This window comes from Phacochoerus africanus, chromosome 7 (genome assembly GCF_016906955.1).
Source record: "Phacochoerus africanus isolate WHEZ1 chromosome 7, ROS_Pafr_v1, whole genome shotgun sequence".
NCBI lineage: Eukaryota > Metazoa > Chordata > Mammalia > Artiodactyla > Suidae > Phacochoerus > Phacochoerus africanus.
Window position 1 is genome coordinate 39,188,876 of NC_062550.1, and position 18,685 is coordinate 39,207,560.

The following is an 18,685-nucleotide window of genomic DNA, read 5'->3' on the forward strand; positions in this document are numbered from 1 at the left end:
CGGTACTTGACAAGCAGTTTCTCTCATCTGCATGACTCCAGCAAAGCCTGGGTGCAGGAAACCACAGGACAAGATCCTCCAAATCACTTCCCTTGAACAGAAAGTTTATTGGAAATGTACTTCTTGAGTCAATCTAAACGGCACAACCTCAGGACACATTGGGAGAATAAAAGCCAGTCTGGTGTGAATGGAAGACTTGTTGGACGGCTTTAGAGGCAGGTAAACCTCACCCAGTAGATCAGGACAGGACCATGGAGACTTCAACCAACAACCAGTAAAGCCCTTTCGAGGTGCCAGATGCTGAGCTAAGGTGTGCACCTCCATTACCTCGTTCAGCCCTCATCAAGGCAGCAGGAAATAGGTGTTATAGACCTATTAGGAAGTTCAGACCACAAAAGCCTAAAAGTGACATCAAGCAAGTTGGGGGCAGAACCATCTCTTGAGGTCCTGACCTCTTTCCAACCTTGTAACCCATTTTGCCATCCTCATACCACAACCAGAGAACAACACAGGCTCCATGTTGCAAATGACAGGCAGCCAGCAAAGGACTTTTGAACCCATGGGTTGAGGCAGGATGATGGATCAGATCTGCCTTTTTAAACAATAACTTAGAGCCTCTGCATGAGCTTCAGGTTATTAGACGGAATGTGGATGGGAGAGAGAGGTTTCATCCTGTTGACATGGAAGGATTCCCATGGGGAAACCATGTTGACTGCAGGATGTTTCCGTGTCTTACTTATTGCACAGGGCAGGGAAAACAATGGGAATTTCTGCCTGGGTGAAATAAAATAGATCTTGTTCCTTTAATGAAAGTTTTTTGAAGACCTTTGAAATATTGCTTTGGGGGTCTTTTCTGTATAATTATTATGGAAATATTAGGTGCCCCAGAATTATTTAAAAGACTCAGTGACACAGCCTCAGAGTGACTCCTTGGGTTATATACACACAGGTTCTTAGAACCTTTGGCTCTGCTCCTTGCATGTTTTCATTGTTCAATAATAAAGTAACAAAATAATCTGCCCAAAAGGATTTGTATTATGAAAGAGTATGAGTAGGGAGGGAAAGTTTTTCTAAATTCCCTCTTTCAAAGAAAAAAAGTTATTGGGGAGTTCCCATCGTGGCGCAGTGGTTAACGAATCCGACTAAGAACCATGAGGTTGCGGGTTTGGTCCCTGGCCTTGCTCAGTGGGTTAACAATCCGGTGTTGCCGTGAGCTTTGGTGTAGGTTGCAGACGCGGTTCAGACCCCGCTTGCTGTGGCTCTGGCATAGGCCGGTGGCTACAGCTCCAATTCAACCCCTAGCCTGGGAATCTCCATATGCCGCGGGATCGGCCCAAGAAATAGCAAAAAGACAAAAACAAAAACAAAAAAAAAAAAAAGAAAAAAAGTTATTGGAAACTTACTTTTTCTGTCATCACAAAAGGCAAAATTAATAGTTTTTTCCTGTGTGTAATTCACATATACAACTTCAGTGACTCTCAACCAAGGGCAGTTTGCCTCTAGGGGACACTTCTTTGGCCATGTCTGTGCATTAATTTTCCAGGGTTGCCATAACAACGTACCACAGACTGGGTGGCTTAAACAGTAGCAATTTATTTTCTTACAATTCTGGAGGCCAGCCGTCCAAGGTCAAGGTGTCAGCAGGGTTGGTTTCTCCTGAGGCCTCTCTCTTTGGCTTGTTGATGGTCATCTTCTCCCTGTGCCTTCACGTGGTCTTCCCTCTGTACCTGTCTAAGTTCAAGCTTCCTCTTCGTATAAAGACACCAGTCATATCCCATCCAAATGACCTCTTTTTAACGTAATTACCTCTCTAAAGACCCTGTCTCCAAATACAATCACCTTCAGAGTTACTGCGGGTCAGGACTTCAAAATAAAAATTGAGGGGAAGAGAATGTAATTGAGCCCATAACAATCAAGTTCTTGGTTGTCACAACTAGGAGAGGGGTGCTCCTGGGCATTAGTGGGTAGAGCCAGGGGTGCTATTAACACCCCTGCAATGCACAGGACAGCCCCCTGCAATGAAGTATCATCAAGCCCCAAATGTCCATAGTGTCAAAGTTGAGAAACTGTTTTAGTTCTAAAACCAGTTGCTTGGAGTTCCCGTCGTGTCATGACTCAGTGGTTAACGAATCCGACTAGGAACCATGAGGTTGTGGGTTCAATCCCTGGCCTTGCTCAGTGGGTTAAGGATCCGGTGTTGCTGTGGCCTGTGGTGTAGGTTGCAGATGCAGCTCGGATCCCATGTTGCTGTGGCCCTGGCGTAGGCCAGCAGTTACAGCTCTGATTAGACCCCTAGCCTGGGAATCTCCATATGCCACGGGAGTGGCCCCAGAAAAGGCAAAAAGACAAAAAAACAAACAAAAAAAAACCAGTTGCTTGATTTTTTTAAGCATAAAGAAAAACAATATATTCCTCAAGTGAACATTAGTGTTGTGAATTATGGTATAATCTTCGGATGCTGCAAATATCCCTGTTCAAATATCTCATACAGAGACAGATTTGTGGGCATGAAAGAGCTTTGTAAACTGTAAAGTTCTAGACAAATAAATGGAGTTGTTGTTAAAAGAAAAAAAAGGAAGCACAATATATTAGCTTCTTTATCCTTCAGGAAAAAAAAAAATTAAGATAGTTCCAGATGGACTGGGATGGGGAGAAGAATGAAGGCAGAGAGGGCCATTAAGATCCCATTTTGGAGTTCCTATCATGGCGCAGTGGAAACACATCTGACTAGGAACCATGAGGTTGCAGGTTCTATTCCTGGCCTGACTCAGTGGGTCAAGGATGCAGCATTGTCGTGGGCTGTGGTGTAGGTCACTGACGCAGCATGGATCTGGCATTGCTGTGGCTGTGGCGTAGGCCAGCAGCTGTAGCTCCAATTAGACCCCTAGCCTGGGAACCCCCATATGCCACAGGTGGGGCCCTAAAAAGACAAAAGACATTAAAAAAAAAAAAAAAAAAAGATCCCATTGCAATGGCTTCACCTCCCCTCCCAGATAAGCCCAGGGTTCTGACTGGAATTTTGGAATCTGGGGATGGGAAAGAGATGGACCAAGACCCAATCATTCTACTCCTAGATGTGTACCCAGCAGATATGCAGATATATATATGCACTCAACAAAAGGCATATTTCAGAACGTTTATAGCAGCATCATTCATAATAACCACAAACTAAAAAGAATCCAAATGTTCATCAGTAGTTCAGTGGAGGAGTTCCCATTGTGGCTCAGTGTTTTAAGAAACAAACACAGTGACCTTGAGGATGTGAGTTTGATCCCTGGCCTCACTCAGTGGGTTAAGGATCCAGTGCTGCCACAAGATGCAGCATAGGCTGCAAAGGTAGCTCAGATCTAGTACTGCTATGGCTATGGCGTAGGCCAGCAGCTACCGCTCCAATTCGACCCCTAACCTGGGAACTTCTGCATGCCACAAGTATGGACATAAAAATAAAAAAGAAAGAATAAGAAAAAAAAAAAAACAGTTCCATGGTAAATTGTAGTAAAACAATAGATGAGATACTACATTGCATTGAGAAGTAATTAATAATTGCTACATGCAACACATGGATAAATCTCAGAAATGAGTGAAAAAAGCTAGGAAAACACAAAAAGCTATGCTCACTACTACTAAGTGAAAGAAGCCAATCTGAAAAGGCTACATACTGTATGATTCTAATTATATGGCATTCTGGAAAATGCAAAATTATGGAGACAAGAAAAAATTCAGTGATTGTGGGGGCAAGAGGTAGAGGGGAGAATAGCCAGGGCACAGAGGATTCTTAGAGCAGTGAAAATACTCTTTATGATGTTGTATTGATGGATCCATGTCCTTATACATTTGTCCAAACCCATAAAATGTACAACACCAAGGGTGAACCCTAATGTAAACTCCAGACTTTGGGCGATTATGGTGTGTCAGTCGGTTCATCAGTTGTAACAGATGTACCACTCTGGCTGGGGATGGTGGTAGTAGGGGGGGCTATACATGTGTATAGGGGAGAGGGGTTTATAGAAAGTCTCTGTACCTTCCCCTCGATTTTGCTCTGAACCTAAAAATGCTCTAAAAAATAATAAAATATATATATATATATATATATATATATAAAATATTTTAGAAAAAAACTATGCACCGTATGATTCCCTTTACAGAAAGACCAAAATCAAGCCAAACTAGTATAAAGTGTTAGAAGTCAGCAGACTGGTTCCTTTTGGGGGGAGGAAAGTAATGAGTAGAAGGAAACATGAAGAAACTTCCGAGGTGGCAGCAGTAAATTGTGCTGGTTTACAAGGTGTGTGTTCACATTGTAGAAATTCAGTGGGCTGGACATTTAGGATTTATTCATTTCCCATATATATTATGCTTCAGTAAAAAGTATTTTTCAGGGGTTCCCATCGTGACTCAGTGGTTAACGAATCCGACTAGAAACCATGAGGTTGAGGGTTCAGTCCCTGCCCTTGCTCAGTGGGTTAAGGCTCCGGTGTTGCCATGAGCTGTGGTGTAGGTTGCAGACTCAGCTCAGATCCCGCGTTGCTGTGGCTCTGGTATAGGCCTCTGGCTACAGCTCCAATTAGACCCCTAGCCTGGGAACCTTCATATGCCGCAGGTGCAGCCCTAGAAAAAGGCAAAAAAAAAAAGTATTTTTCAAAGATAACTTTATTTGGAGTTCCCATGGTGGCTCAGCAATAACAAACTCAACTAGTATCCATGAGGACGAGGGTTAAATTCCTGGCCCCACTCAGCAGGTTAAAGATCCAGTGTTGCCATGAGCTGTAGAGTAGGTCTCAGACATGGCTCGGATCCTGCATTGCTGTGGCTGTAGCTTCAGTTCAACCCCTAGCCTGGGAACCTCCATATGGGTGGGTGCAACCTAAAAAGACAAAAAAAAAAAAAAAAAAAAAACAGAATCCTTTGAGAATGATGCCTTGGAAACTGTAGAGTCTAGAACTTCCAGAAAGAGAGAGTCTAGTTCAAGAGAAAGGTCCAGTAAATCATATGTTCATTAGATTTGACAACATGGAAATCGCTATTTCTATCACAGGAGCAGTGTCCCTGGAATATAGAGATGGAAGCCTGAATGTGTGGGTTGCAAAGGGATTAGGAAGTGGAGACTTCATGTGGAGACTAGAAATGACCCAGAAGAGAACGAGACACAGTGGGTAGCAGGTAAAGGAAGACATGAGATGGAAATAGCTGGGTTTTTGTTTGCTTTAGCTGTGGAAAATATCTAACTATGTATCCTTACGAAAGGGACCATACATAACCATGTTTCCTTATGAAAGGGAAGAGAAAGAAGTTGAAAATACAGGAAATTGAAGAAATTGTTGATAAAATAATGTGCTGTAGCATCCTGGGGTTGGAGGACCCATGAGCAAGAGAAAAGTATGGGTATAGTCAGCAGGGAACAAAAGAGAGCAAAAATGTGGCCCATTTCATGTTTGGTCTAAAGAATCCCAGTTATTTACACGAAGTCAGAGGGAAGGTGCCCACGATGGGAGTGGCTGTCGATTAAGAGGTTTGAGGCAAGTGGTAAAGGTTGGCAACTGTGCCTGTGGGAAGAAATTGAGCCATAACAAATAACAGGATTGTGCAGCGGTGTTGAGAGCCCACAAAGACCGTGAATTTATAGCAACTAATCTGCACATTTGTGAGTTTTCCTTTGCTAGTAGCACTCAGTACGCTGAGATCATAACAGAGAAGATGAATGGTGGTGTTCTCCCTGAGCTGGGGCTCTGCCAGTAGATGAAACAAAAGACAGTGGAGGGTGATGGTGAGGTAGTGGTCCAGGAGCTCAGTGTGTGATCTTAGGCTAAGACAAGCCTTTGATTCTGGAAATATCAAAGGACTAGAGGTTGAAATAGAGGACCCCTAAGCTGGACAGAGATGAGATTGTGTCTGACACACAGGGGTCTGCTAAGCACAGGAGCCGTCATTTGGAAATCGGATAATGTGTTCTAGGGAAAGAGAATCACATGTGTAAAGACAGATGCAAAGATTCTCAGTGTAACTGGAACATATGTTGCACAGAGGAAAGTGGCATAAGATCTAGGTGGAAATGTGCTTTAGGCCAGATTTGTGAGGAGCCTAAAAAGGGGTGGACCTTGGAGTTCCTGTTGTGGCCCAGCAGTTAATGAACCTGACTGGTATCCAAGAAGATGCAGGTTCCATCCCTGGCTTCGCTAAGTGGGTTAAGGATCCAGCGTTGCCATGAGCTGTGGTATATATAGGTCACAGACGCAGCAGCTTGGATCCCTCGTTGCTATGGCTGTGATGTAGGCTGGCAGCTACGGCTCCAATTAGATCCCTAGCCAGGGAACTTCCACGTGCTGCAGGCGAGGCCCTAAAAGGAAAAAGAAAAAAAAAATTGTCAAATGAAGAAAACATAGTAGAGTTGCAAGCAAAAAAAAAAAAAAAAATTTCAAGAGAAAGATACAATCTGCTTAAATGGAACTCTCTACCTGGAAGAAACAGTACCTTCAACCATGTTAAGCCTCCTAAATTTTGAGTGAGTTGTAGAGCTCAGTGCACTCATGTAGGAATTTAGACAGAGCTTCTCTCATGCAGTGTTCTCAGCCTTGGCTGAACATTCAAATAACTTGGGAAGCTTTTTAAAAATCCCAGTGACCGTAGAGTTCCTGTGATGGCTGAGCGGAAATGAATCTGACTAGTATCCATGAGGATGCAGGTTCGATCGATCCCTGGCCTCTCTCATTGGGTTAAGGATCCAGTGTTGCCATGAGGTTGCAGATGCCGCTCAGATCAGACATTACTGTGACTGTGACCTAGGCCAACGGCGAGGACCCTTAGCCTGGGAACATCCATATTTTAGCAGTGTGGCCCTAAAAAGACAAAGGAAAAAAGAAATCCCAGTGCCGGTACTGGACCACTGATTCAGGAACTCTGGGGGTGGGATCAATATTTTAGGCATCAATATTTTTTTAAGCTCTTTGGTGATTCCAGTATATAGTCAACTCACGGAATTTTGCAAATCTTGTTCTGGATTTCTAGATGTGGTCCTTAACACAGCATAGATGAGAGCTGGGTCAGAGACAGGGCAGAACATATTTGACTGTCTTATCACAATGAATACTCCATTCTGAGGAAATCTTTTTGCCTAGTGGCCAGCTCTTCAAAATTAATTCCAACATCTTGGCAAAAGATGAAAAAAATGAAAGAAATCCGTTACATTGCTTCACTGATGTTAGGAAACTGAACCTTGAGCCAAATGTGGTACAAAATAGGGACTTTTTAAAAATAATTGCTTAAAAAGTAAATAATACAAAGATTTGGAATTTAAGACCCCTTCATTCGCTGCTAAGCTTCTATCTGTTCCAAAGTCAGAGAGACCAAATACTATAGGGGGAAAAAAAAAAGTTTAAAAATAATTTAAGAGTTAAGAATGAGGATATTTTGGTAAGGAGTGGAAAGTTTATTGGAAAAAAGGAAAAGCAAAAAAAAAAAAAAAAACCTAGGGCAAATATCTAGGCTCCAGCCCAGGGGCTTTCCCACTAAATTCTGCGCTGCTGCGTCTTGGAGACCACTCAGCTCCGTGAACCTCATTTTCTTCCTTGATAGGTGGTGAGTGGCAGTCCTCTCTAGCAGACAGACATTCTCATCCTATCATGTTTAACTCAAAGTTGAACAGGCTAAATATAATTTAAGTCTTGCTCTTCTAGACGCAAGGCAAGAACAGCACTGGTAAAAAAGTGGTCTGAGTACCCATAACCAGCCAGGGTTGTTTTTCACCAATCCACAACAGGTAAGGGTTTGAGAGTAAAGGTTTTCACAGTAATTTTCACAGTAATTGAATAATTTCTGCTGAATCACATAAAATATTGAGGCTTATATTTTGCTTTGGTTTTTTTTAATGATTTTTATTTTTTCCATTATAGTTGTTCTGTCAATTTTCTACTGCATAGCAAAGTGACCCAGTCTCACACACACACACACACACACACACACACATATTCTTTTTCTCACCTTATCCTCCATAATGTTCCATCACAAGCACAGGGAATTATATCTAGTCATTTGTGATGGAACATCATGGAGGCTTGTATTTTGTATAACTTTGTGTTGTTTTTTGTGGTTTTTTTTTTTTTTTGGTCTTTTTGCCTTTTCTAGGGCCACTCCTGCAGCATATGGAGGTTCCCAGGCTAGGGGTCCAATCAGAGCTGTAGCCGCCAGCCTACACCAGAGCCACAGCCACTCAGGATCCAAGCCGTGTCTGCGACCTACACCACAGCTCACGGCAACTCCGGATCCTTAACCCACTGAGAGAGGCCAGGGACTGAACCCGAAACCTCATGGTTCCTAGTCAGATTAATTTCCACTACACCACCATGGGAACTCATAGCTTTGTGTTTTTATTTCACTTTTCTGATAACTACTTTCATTATATTTTAGAAAGATATAAGTCCTCAGCAAAAAAGAACTTTTTTTCTTGGTCTTTTACCATGGATAGTTTGGGAAGCACTAGCAAAAGGTACACATAGAAAAGGTAAATACAGACAAGTTAATTTTGACACTGCCCACTTTGAATTTATATTTTAAAGGCTGATTTCATTTAATTTGAGATTGTTATTAAAAGTTATTTTCTGCTATAGGTTTATCTGCATTGTTAGCAGCTTTTTAAAAGAAAACAGCCCGGAATTCCCATTGTAGCTCAGCAGTAATGAACCCAACTAGTATCCATGAGGATGCCTATTTGATCCCTGGCCTCTCTCAGTGGGTTAAGGATCCAGCATTGCCATGAGCTGTTTCAGCTCGGATCTGGCGCTGCTGTCGCAGTGTCGTAGGCCAGCAGCTACAGCTCGGATTTGACCCCTAGCCTGGGAAGTTCCTTATGCTGAGGGTATGCCCCTAAAAACACACAAAGGAAGGGAGCGAGGGAGAGAGGGAGGGAGGGAGAGAGGAAGGGCCTGTATTAGAAACAAGTGGTGAAGGATTGGTTTAGCAATACAGTTGTCCCTTGGTGTCTGCAGGGGATTGGTCCCAGGAACCCCCGCAGATACCAGAATCTGAGGATGCCCAAGCCCCTTCTATGAAATGGTGTAATTTGGTGAAAACAATCAGCTCTCCAGATGCGAGGATGTGAAACCCACAGGTACCGAGGGCAGACGACTTCAGGAGCTCTTTTTCTGAGAGGAACCACAATGTCAGGTTAGCAGGAGAAGTTATTAACTCCTGCTGGGAAAGGGAGGTATTCTCTTTTTCAAGAAGCAAATTAAGTCACTCTCTCCTGATTGGAAACAGCTAATCACAGGGTGTGGAACTATGAATGTAGAGACACCCTCGTTTAAATACAAGGAGGCCCACACAGGGAGGTTAATTTCCCCCAGATAATGCAGCTAGCGAATGGGAAGGCCAGGACAAACCCAAGATGCTGAACTCCAACAATACCTGCACACTTTCTGTCCTACCATGAAACTCTGCAGGGGGAACCCTGACAGCAAATGCTTAAACACGTTTCACTTCCAGGTACTGTATACAGGGTAATAAATAATAAAATAATGTGGAGTGCTTATGGATTTTCCTTAATATGTAAATTTCCTTGCCCCATTTAGAGCTTTCTGCACATAGACAGGATCAATGTTTTTGCATGTCACACCGGGAAATATGAGAGGAAAGGAATGTCAGCGCCATCCACACCAGCTGTCTTGAGACTGGTTTCATCCAAGTTATCAATAAACATGCTCCCAAAGCAAACCAGATCCTTTTAGGAAAAAAATGGAATATTTATTTAAAAATAAGTGAAAGAGTTCCCCATTGTGGCACAGCGAGAGTGAATCTGACTAGGAACCAAGAGGTTACGGGCTGATCCCTGGCCTTGCTCAGTGGATTAAGGGTCCGGTGTTGCTGTGAGCTGTGGTGTAGGTCGCAGACTTGGCTCGGATCTGGCATTGCTGTGGCTGTGGCATAAGCCGGCGGCTACAGCTCCGATTAGACCCCTAGTCTGGGAACCTCCATATGCCCTAAAAAGCAAAAAATAAAAAATAAAAATAAATGAATATCCCTGAGAAATATCAAGTCTTTGCTGAGATTATATAGTCACTGTAAAGCATGCACACCTGTTCGGTGAACGAAACAGCCTTGCTACTTCAGGGAAATGTCTGCAGTAGGAAGTGAAATTGCGAATCAGTTATTTGGCTCTCTTCTCTAAACAATGCCAGGGAAAAATCAGATTTTTATTTTATTTTTTTATTTTTTATTTATTTATTTTATTATTTATTTTTTTTTTTTTTGGTCTTTTTGCTTTTTCTAGGGCTGCTCCCACGGCATATGGAGGTTCCCAGGCTAAGGGTCCAATCGGAGCTGTAGCCACCGGCCTACGCCAGAGCCACAGCAACGCGGGATCTGAGCCGCGTCTGCGACCTACACCACAGCTCACAGCAACGCCGGATCCTTAACCCACTGAGCAAGGCCAGGGATCGAACCCGCAACCTTACGGTTCCTAGTTGGATTGGTTAACCACTGCGCCACGACGGGAACTCCAAAATCAGATTTTTAATATACAGACAATACAAAGGGTTTTTTTTAGTTTATGTTTTTGGCATTGTTTAGTTTTAGCTTGAGAACATAGCATGTTACCCAGCTATGTCATTGTTCACTAACATACTAAAATGAATAATCATGGGGGTTTGCCATACTCTAAAACATTTAGCAGGGATTTTATATTCCCTGTACATACTAGCAACTTTTTAAAGGCACAGATTGAATGGTCCCTCACTTCTTGGCATCACTGATTGAAAGTTAATATTTGATAAAAGCACCAAGCTATCAATACTGAAATCTGCTGGCTAGATGCAGTGGATGTGTCCACTTGAGTAATGGGAATTATTTGGGTTTTTAAAAAGCTCCTGGGTGAAATGGGCATAGGTGGTCAAAAGATACAAATTTCCGGTAATAAGAGAAATAAATCCTGGGGATGTAATGTATGGCATAGTGATGTGGTTACAATACTGTATCGTATATTTGAAAGCTGCTAAGAGTACATCTAAAAAATTTTCATCACAAGAAAAAAAAATTTTAACTGTGGTAATCATTTCACAATATGTACATATATCATTATGTTGTACACCTAAAACTAATACAATGTTACATGTCAATTAAATCAATTTTTTTTTTCTTTTTGTCTTTTTAGGGCCGCACCCGAGGCATATGGAGGTTCCCAGGCTAGGGGTCTAATCGGAGCTGTAGCCGCCGGCCTATGCCACGGCCACAGCAACACCAGATCCGAGCTGTATCTGCAACCCACACCACAGCTCACGGCAACGCCAGATCCTTAACCCACTGAGCAAGGCCAGGGATCAAACCCGCAACATCATGGTTCCTAGTTGAGATTCGTTTCCGCTGCACCACGATGAGAACTCCCAATTAAATCAATTTTATTTTTAATTTTTAAAAATTTTTATAGTGATTTTTATTTTTTCCATTATAGCTGATTTACAGTGTTCTGTGAATTTTCTGCTGCACAGCAAGGTGACGCAGTCACACATACATGTATACATTCTTTTTTCTCATATTATCATGCTCCATCACAAGTGACTAGATATAGTTCCCAGTGCTATACAGCAGGATCTCATTGCTTATCCATTCCAAAGGCAATAGTTTGCATTTATTAAGCCCAAATTCCCAGTCCCTCCTACTCCCTCCTCCTCCCTCTTGGCAACCTCAAGTCTGTTCTCCATGTCCATGATTTTCTTTTCTGTGGAAAGGTTCATTTGTGCCATATATTAGATTTCAGATATAAGTGAGATCATATGGTATTGGTCTCTCTCTCTCTGACGTACTTCACTTAGTATGAGAGTCTCTGATTTCATCCATGTTGCTGCAAATGGCATTATTTTGTTGTTTTTTATGGCTGAGTTGTATTCCATTGTGTATTCCACATCTTCTGAACCCAGTTGTCTGTCGATGGACATTTAAGTTGTTTCCACGTCTTGGCTTTTGTGAATAGTGCTGCAGTGAACAAAATAATGCATAAAAATGGGGTTCCCCTATTGGCTCAGCAGTAACCAACCCAACTAGTATCCATGAGGATGCGGGTTTGATCTCTGGCCTCACTCAGTGGGTTAAGGATCCAACGTTGCTGTGAACTGTGATGTAGGTCACAGATGTGGCTCGGATCCAGTGTTGCTGTGGCTGTGGTGTAGGTTGGCAGCTGCAGCTCTGATTCGACCCCTAGCGTGGGAATTTCCATATGCCGTGGGTGCGGCCCTAGAAAAAGACAATAATAATAATTATACATCAAAAGAAGCTCCTTGTCTTATCTCAAGATACATTTTTTTGTGTGTGTCTTTTTAGGGCCACACCAGCAGTATATGGAAGTTCCCAGGCTAGGTGACAAATCAGAGCTGCAGCTGCCAGCCTAGGCCGCAGCCACAGCAACACAGAATCCAAGCCGCATCTGAGACCTGCACCACAGCTCACAGCACTGCCAGATCTCTAACCCACTGAGTGAGGTCAGGGATGAAACCTGCATCCTCAATGGGTACTAGTTGGGTTCGTTACCAGTGAGCCACGCCAGGAACTCCTTCAAGAAACATTTTAAGTATGAAGGCCAAGTCTGAGATTATAATGACATCAGGACTGAATCTTCAGGTTTGAACAAGTCATTTTTTAAGTCAACCTTCAGCTGACTGTTAACCTGAAGCCTCAGCTGGTCTCAAGTAGACTCTCTAGCAGTTGGTCTTTTGGCCTCTGAGATACGGATGGCAGATACCAGCGATGCTGTGGCGTTATGTGGGAGATAGTAAAGGAACAGGGAAGTAAAAACAGAATAAAATCTGATTACACGGAGTTTCTCTTAAAACAAAAATTGATGGAGTTCTGCCCAAAGTGGCTTGTTGTTTCCTGTGCCAGGAGCTACTGTGCAGCCCAGCAGGAAGTGTGCCCCAGAGCAGGATCACATTACACCCTTGTTTTATGGTTCATTTCACTTATTTAATGCAATCTGAGAACCTGCAAAAGGAACATGTTTGAAGGACGGAATAGGCTTTTTGTCTTGTTTTGTTTTGTTTTGTTTTGTTTTCAGTTTCTTTGAATCAAAACACTTGTTTTTACAAGGTACTTGTAGTCCCAGAGAAACAGGGCTTCCAGAGTGGCATGGTGAAGACATTTCTCTTTGTCACAACATTTAGAGCAGGACCCGACGTTGAGTTATGTCTGGAGTTGAGTTATGTCTGTTCCCTTTGCTGTCCTGCTCAGGTCATTTTAAACATGAAGAATTACAACCATGGCCATGAATGGTCTAAATCACTTTGAATTCCATATAAGCACATCCCAGGGTCCCTTATTTGATTGAAAGCCCATGATGAAGGGCTGGGGGGAGGTGTGGGTAGAAGTTGGAGGTAGGGAATATTTAAGATGCACAAGAGCGATTCATGTGTCAAGCAGAAGAATGAGTTCCTTGGGCTGTACTGCTTGAAAATGTGTGAATTGAACAGCTGGATTTCCTTGTGGTGGCAAACGCCCCTGCTCACACGCTGCCTCTTTTCCTCTCCAGGGACCTCAGTATGAACAACATCAGTCAGCTGCCCCCGAACCCTCTGCACAGTCTCCGCTTCCTAGAGGAGTTGTAAGTATCCCCGGAGTCGTGATGCATGCAGTCAACGCTGGATACATTCTTGGGTTTGTCTCTCAGGCTTACTGTGGGAACCAGATAAAACAAGGCAAGGAAGCTGTCAGCACCAACAGTTTTGGCACATGAGGAAACACTTAGTTGGGAGGGGAAAAGAAAGAAGGGCTTATGATTCTGGAAATCAACTTATGAAAGAGTTTACCGTGAGGCTACAACTTTCGAAGGTGAGACTGAGCCAAACAAATTAAAATTTTAAAACAAAGCCTGTTTAAGAGAGCTGGATGGCTCTTTGGAAATAGTTAAGCAGCAGGATATTAAAAGTTTGAATACTGGCTCATGTTTATTAAAATAGCAAGTAAAGCTATAATCAAAACCAAAAACGGCCGCTCGGTTCAGCTTGTGACAGGGAGAATTGAGTCCACATTTCATAGCACCAAAACTTCTTGTCCTAATCACTTTTAATTACTATTTTCCTACTTTTAAATTTAGCTTCCCTGAAGGCTGGAACAGAAAAACATGAAATCCACAGAGGACTGAAAACTGGTCTCTGCTGAACTCCCTGTTAAAAAAAAAAAAAAATCAATTCAATTTAAAAAAAAAAAAAGGAGGAAGCTAAAATTAGCTAATGATACACAGAGGAATCTTGATTAAGTCTGGTAATCACTTCCCAGAAGATGAAAAAGAACTCTGTAAACCAAAATCTGCATTTAAAAATTCATGTGATCCTCTTACCCTTTTGAGGATGGGGACCAGGGGAGGGACACACCATCATTGTCCTCAAGAAGAAAGTTTGGCACCATCAACTACATAAATCCTCTGACTGTTGATTAAAGGACTTGTTTCAGCAATGACCTCTTTTGAAAATACTTCCTTTATGCTTCCTAGAGTCAGGGTCCAATTTGGGGAATAATTTAAATTGTTGATGCACCACACAATCCACCTTGGGAGGTGGAAAAAAAAAGATCCATCACAACCAAATTATACTACACCGATCTTTTTTTTTTTTTTTCAAGAGGATAATATTGTCAGATCTCTCCCCTTTAGAGTTGGATCTATATTTATTTTTGATGGCCTTACATTTTTTAAAAATGCTATTATTTTACTACCGAGATCAGCTGAATATGCCCAGATTGTTACCGAGGGGTATGGTGGAGAAACCTAGATTACTGGATTACTACAGCAAGTTTTTATCATTCTGAAAAAAATGGCTTTTCACACTGGCTTATCCAGGCTCCTCTTTTGCCTCTTCTATTTTCTCTCTGCCCATTTCTTCTTTTACTTTTTTTTTTTTCCTTTTTACAGCCACACCTGAGGCATATTCAAGTTCCCAGGCCAGGTTGAATTGAAGCTGCAGCTGCAGGCCTATACCACAACCACAGAAACACCAGATCCGAGCTGCATCTGTGGGCTCTGCCACAGCTTGCAGCAAAGCTGGATCCTTAACCCACTGAGCAAGACCAAAGATCGAAGCCGAATCCTCACTGACACGATGTCGCGTTCTTAACCCACGGAACCTCTCTAGCCATTTCTGTTGCTAAAAAATTAAGCTTCATTCAGTGCGGGGACCATGTCTGTCTTAGTCATGAATGGTATGTAATGAACAATCAATACATTTTTGATGAATGAATGAAAAAACAAATGAGAAAGCAGAACATGTAAAAGGAGCTTCTTATACTTGTTCACCACCACAGGAAGAAGTAGATTTGGCTGGCATTCGCCAATATTTTTAATGATTACTTTGAGCAAATTTCAAACATCAGTGTTTTTTTTTTCATTATTTACATTCTTCTCATCTGCCCTCCCCCACCCTAATTAATATATAGTACTTAGCCCTGTTTACCCCCAAAAATCATTCCCAATGCTTTTCTCTTTAATGTCTTTATAATACGTGATAGCGAATGGCTTCCATTCTTCCTCAACACTCCTTTAGACTACAAATCAAATCAATAAATAATTCACTTTTCCAAAGACTTTAATAGAGCCCTTCTCTTGGTGACCCAACTTATTCCAAATACCTTCTCTTCCTTCATGAAGTGAATGTTAATTCTCATCCAAGACCAGTTTTCCAAAGGATCGAGGGAAAACGAAACACAGGAGAAACAGGGGGTGGGAACTATCATTTTAAAATGATAGTTTTCTAAATTGTCTTATTTTTATGTTTCTGGAAACTCCATCACGTATCTTGACTACAGAATCATAGAATTTCAGAAAATAAAGGGGACCTTTAATGACTATTTGTTCCATTTTCTCATTCTGTTCTGAAATTCTGGCTGACTTGCTGAATGTAAAAGTGAGACCAACTCTCCCTTATATAATTCTGTGCTGCAGCTAACTGATGTTTTGAAGACATCATTATTCATTTAATGGCAAAAGGGGATAGTATTTATAGAACCTGGAAAAATGATCAGCTCTGCTTGTTCTATTCTTTTCTTCCCAGGACTAAATTTAGGGCATTGTGGTTTTAAATACACACACACCCATTTAGTGGAGCATTTTGATTATGTCTTTATGTGCTGATTAAATCTATTATACATAGCTTTTTTTTTTTTTTTTTTTTGCTTCTTAGGGCCGTACTTGCGGCATATGGAGGTTCTTAGGCTAGGGGTTCAATCGGAGTTACAGCTGCCCACCAACACCACAGCCACAGCAACGCAGGATCCGAGTTGTGTCTTTGACCTACGCCACAGCTCATGGCAACACCAAAGCCTTAACCCACTGAGCGAGGCCAGGGATCAAACCCACAGCCTCATGGTTCCTAGCTGGATTCATTTCCACTGAGCCACAAAGGGAACTCCTAGACCTAGCTATGTTTAAGTCTACACTCTTTCCTGAGTACAAGATCTTCACAATAATAATATAATTATAATAATAGCTTACTCTATGACAGGCTCTGTTGAAAATATTTTACACACATTATCCCACTGAATCCTCTTAACAACCTCATAAAGGTAGGTATTATTATCATTCCCAGTTTAAGATTTTTTTTTAAAAAAAGTGCAGAGAAAACAAGGAAGGTACCAAGGAAATGGAGTTCATAAGTGTCAGAACTGATTCAAACTCACTTTCAAAGCCATACTCAGAAAAGACAAGGAGGCTTAGGAATTGTGCATGCATGATTCCTCTGTGCTTTTCTTTTCCCCGATCGCACCTAGTACGGGGGTCTGCATGGCTGAACACTTTAAACCGTTGTTAGACTGAGTTTTGTAGTGATAGGTTTGTTTATCTGTCTGTGACTGGATATTTGTAACGGAATGAAAAAGAGAAGTGGGACAGAAAGCAAGAACGAGCTGTCTGCCCAGCAGCGGGAGATTGGATATTCAAGTTATGAATTCACTGCCATCATATTTGGGCTCTGAGAAAAGTATCATCAGAATTTTCAGATGGAGAATTTCACCAGTTTCTCATTGCTCAACGGGAATAAAACCTTAGTTAATTTTTTTTTTACATGTACATACGTAACTGAAGCAGGATGTTTTGTACAGTAGTCTACTTGAACTAATAAGTGATCATCTATACAGCTAGATAGAGACTTTATTTATTTATGGGAAGACATCTTTCAAATCAGATTGGAAGTTCTAGCCTTATTTTTTGTGTGTGTGTGTGTGCTTTTAGGGCTGTACCCGCTGCATATGGAGGTTCCCAGGCTAGGAGACAAATCAGAGCTAAAGCCACCAGCCCACGCCACAGCCACAGACCTACACCACAGCTCAGGGCAACGCCAGATCCTTAACCCACTGAGCGAGGCCAGGGATGGAACCTGTGTCCTCATGAATACTACTTAGATTTGTTTCTGCTGAGCCACGACGGGAACTCCGATATAGACTTTTAGGTATCTGTCATTTTGTGTGTGTGTGTGTGTGTGTGTATCTTTTGTTATGACAAATTAAATTAAGCTAAATGTTAAAGTAAGCTGTTCTGAAAGTATTCTTTCATTCAGTTTATTCAGCTTATTTCCAGGCTTTATTCTTTATCCATTCTTTAGGAAGCTACTACTTATAATCTCAATAACATTAATAAAACTCCCAACACAAGACTCACTTTTTAAAAATTAGTCTTAACAAAGCCAAGTTACCATTCTTCCCCTTAGGTCTAATTGCCCAATATGTCATTTCCCTAGTTTAATCACCTGTGTTATAAACTGTGTAGACAATCATGATTCACATCTCATCCATCATGGATGCCATATTTCAAAATCCTCTAAGAATCAATAAAGCCCTAGAGGTACCACTGACATTTTTAAAATATATTGTAAACCTGGAGAAAGTGACTATGTGAAGCAAATATTTAACAGGAATTGAAGCCATAATGGTTAATGGTCTCCTTCTCTTCCTCCTGAAATTCTGGAACGCTTACTGCCTCTGTCATATATCTTAGTACATGCAAGTGTTGTTTGTCATTCATTATTTATATTTTATGACTCTTGGCATGCACAAGCCAAATACCCTGCTGGTGCAATGTGAGAGCACAAAGAAGAGAGAGATCTTTTTCCTTTGACAGGGGAAAGAAAGGAAGAGAAAGAGGAAGGGAAGAAGGAAGGAAGGAAGGAAGGAAAGAAGGAAGGAAGGAAAGAGAAAGAAAGAGAGAGAGAGAAGGAAAGAAAGGAAAGAAAGAAAGAAAGAAATGGAAAGAAAAGAGAGGGGGGAGGGAGAGAGGGAGGGAGGAAGGAAGGAAGGAAGATAGATGAAGGAAGGAAGGAGAAAGGAACGGAAGAAGAAAGGAAGGAAAGAAGGAAGGAATAAAAGAAAGCATCTCTGAATGTGGTTAGGCTATACTCTGTAGAGAGGAGAGCTCAGCATCTAGAGGTAGAAGCAAAGCCCAGAATTCCTGTCCTAGCTCTGCCACATCATAGCTGATAATCGACTTGACCTCCCTGGGCCTCAGGAGATGATGAAGAGAGCTGCCTGTGCCTGTGTTTTGAGATGCTGAGCATCAAATGAAATGATGATGAAAAGAACTTTGGTAAACTATCATTTCCACGTGGAGTTGTAGTAATGAAATGAAAACACTTTCAAGAAGATTTTCACTTCTTTCTTTTCTATTTCATGAGGTTGATTCTGCAGTAATCCCAATCCCAAGGACCCAGGATTTGCGATTGTGAAGGAAAAGCTG

The 18,685-nt window shown here is 41.8% G+C and overlaps 1 protein-coding gene across 1 annotated transcript in view; it reads left to right on the forward strand.

The window, feature by feature from the left end:
• LGR5 (leucine rich repeat containing G protein-coupled receptor 5) overlaps positions 1-18,685 on the forward strand; it is a 132,225-nt gene that overhangs the window by 43,701 nt on the left and 69,839 nt on the right. The window contains exon 2 of the mRNA XM_047787200.1: positions 13,502-13,573. Coding sequence (XP_047643156.1) covers positions 13,502-13,573 — 72 coding nt within the window. The remainder of the gene's footprint in view (positions 1-13,501; positions 13,574-18,685) is intronic.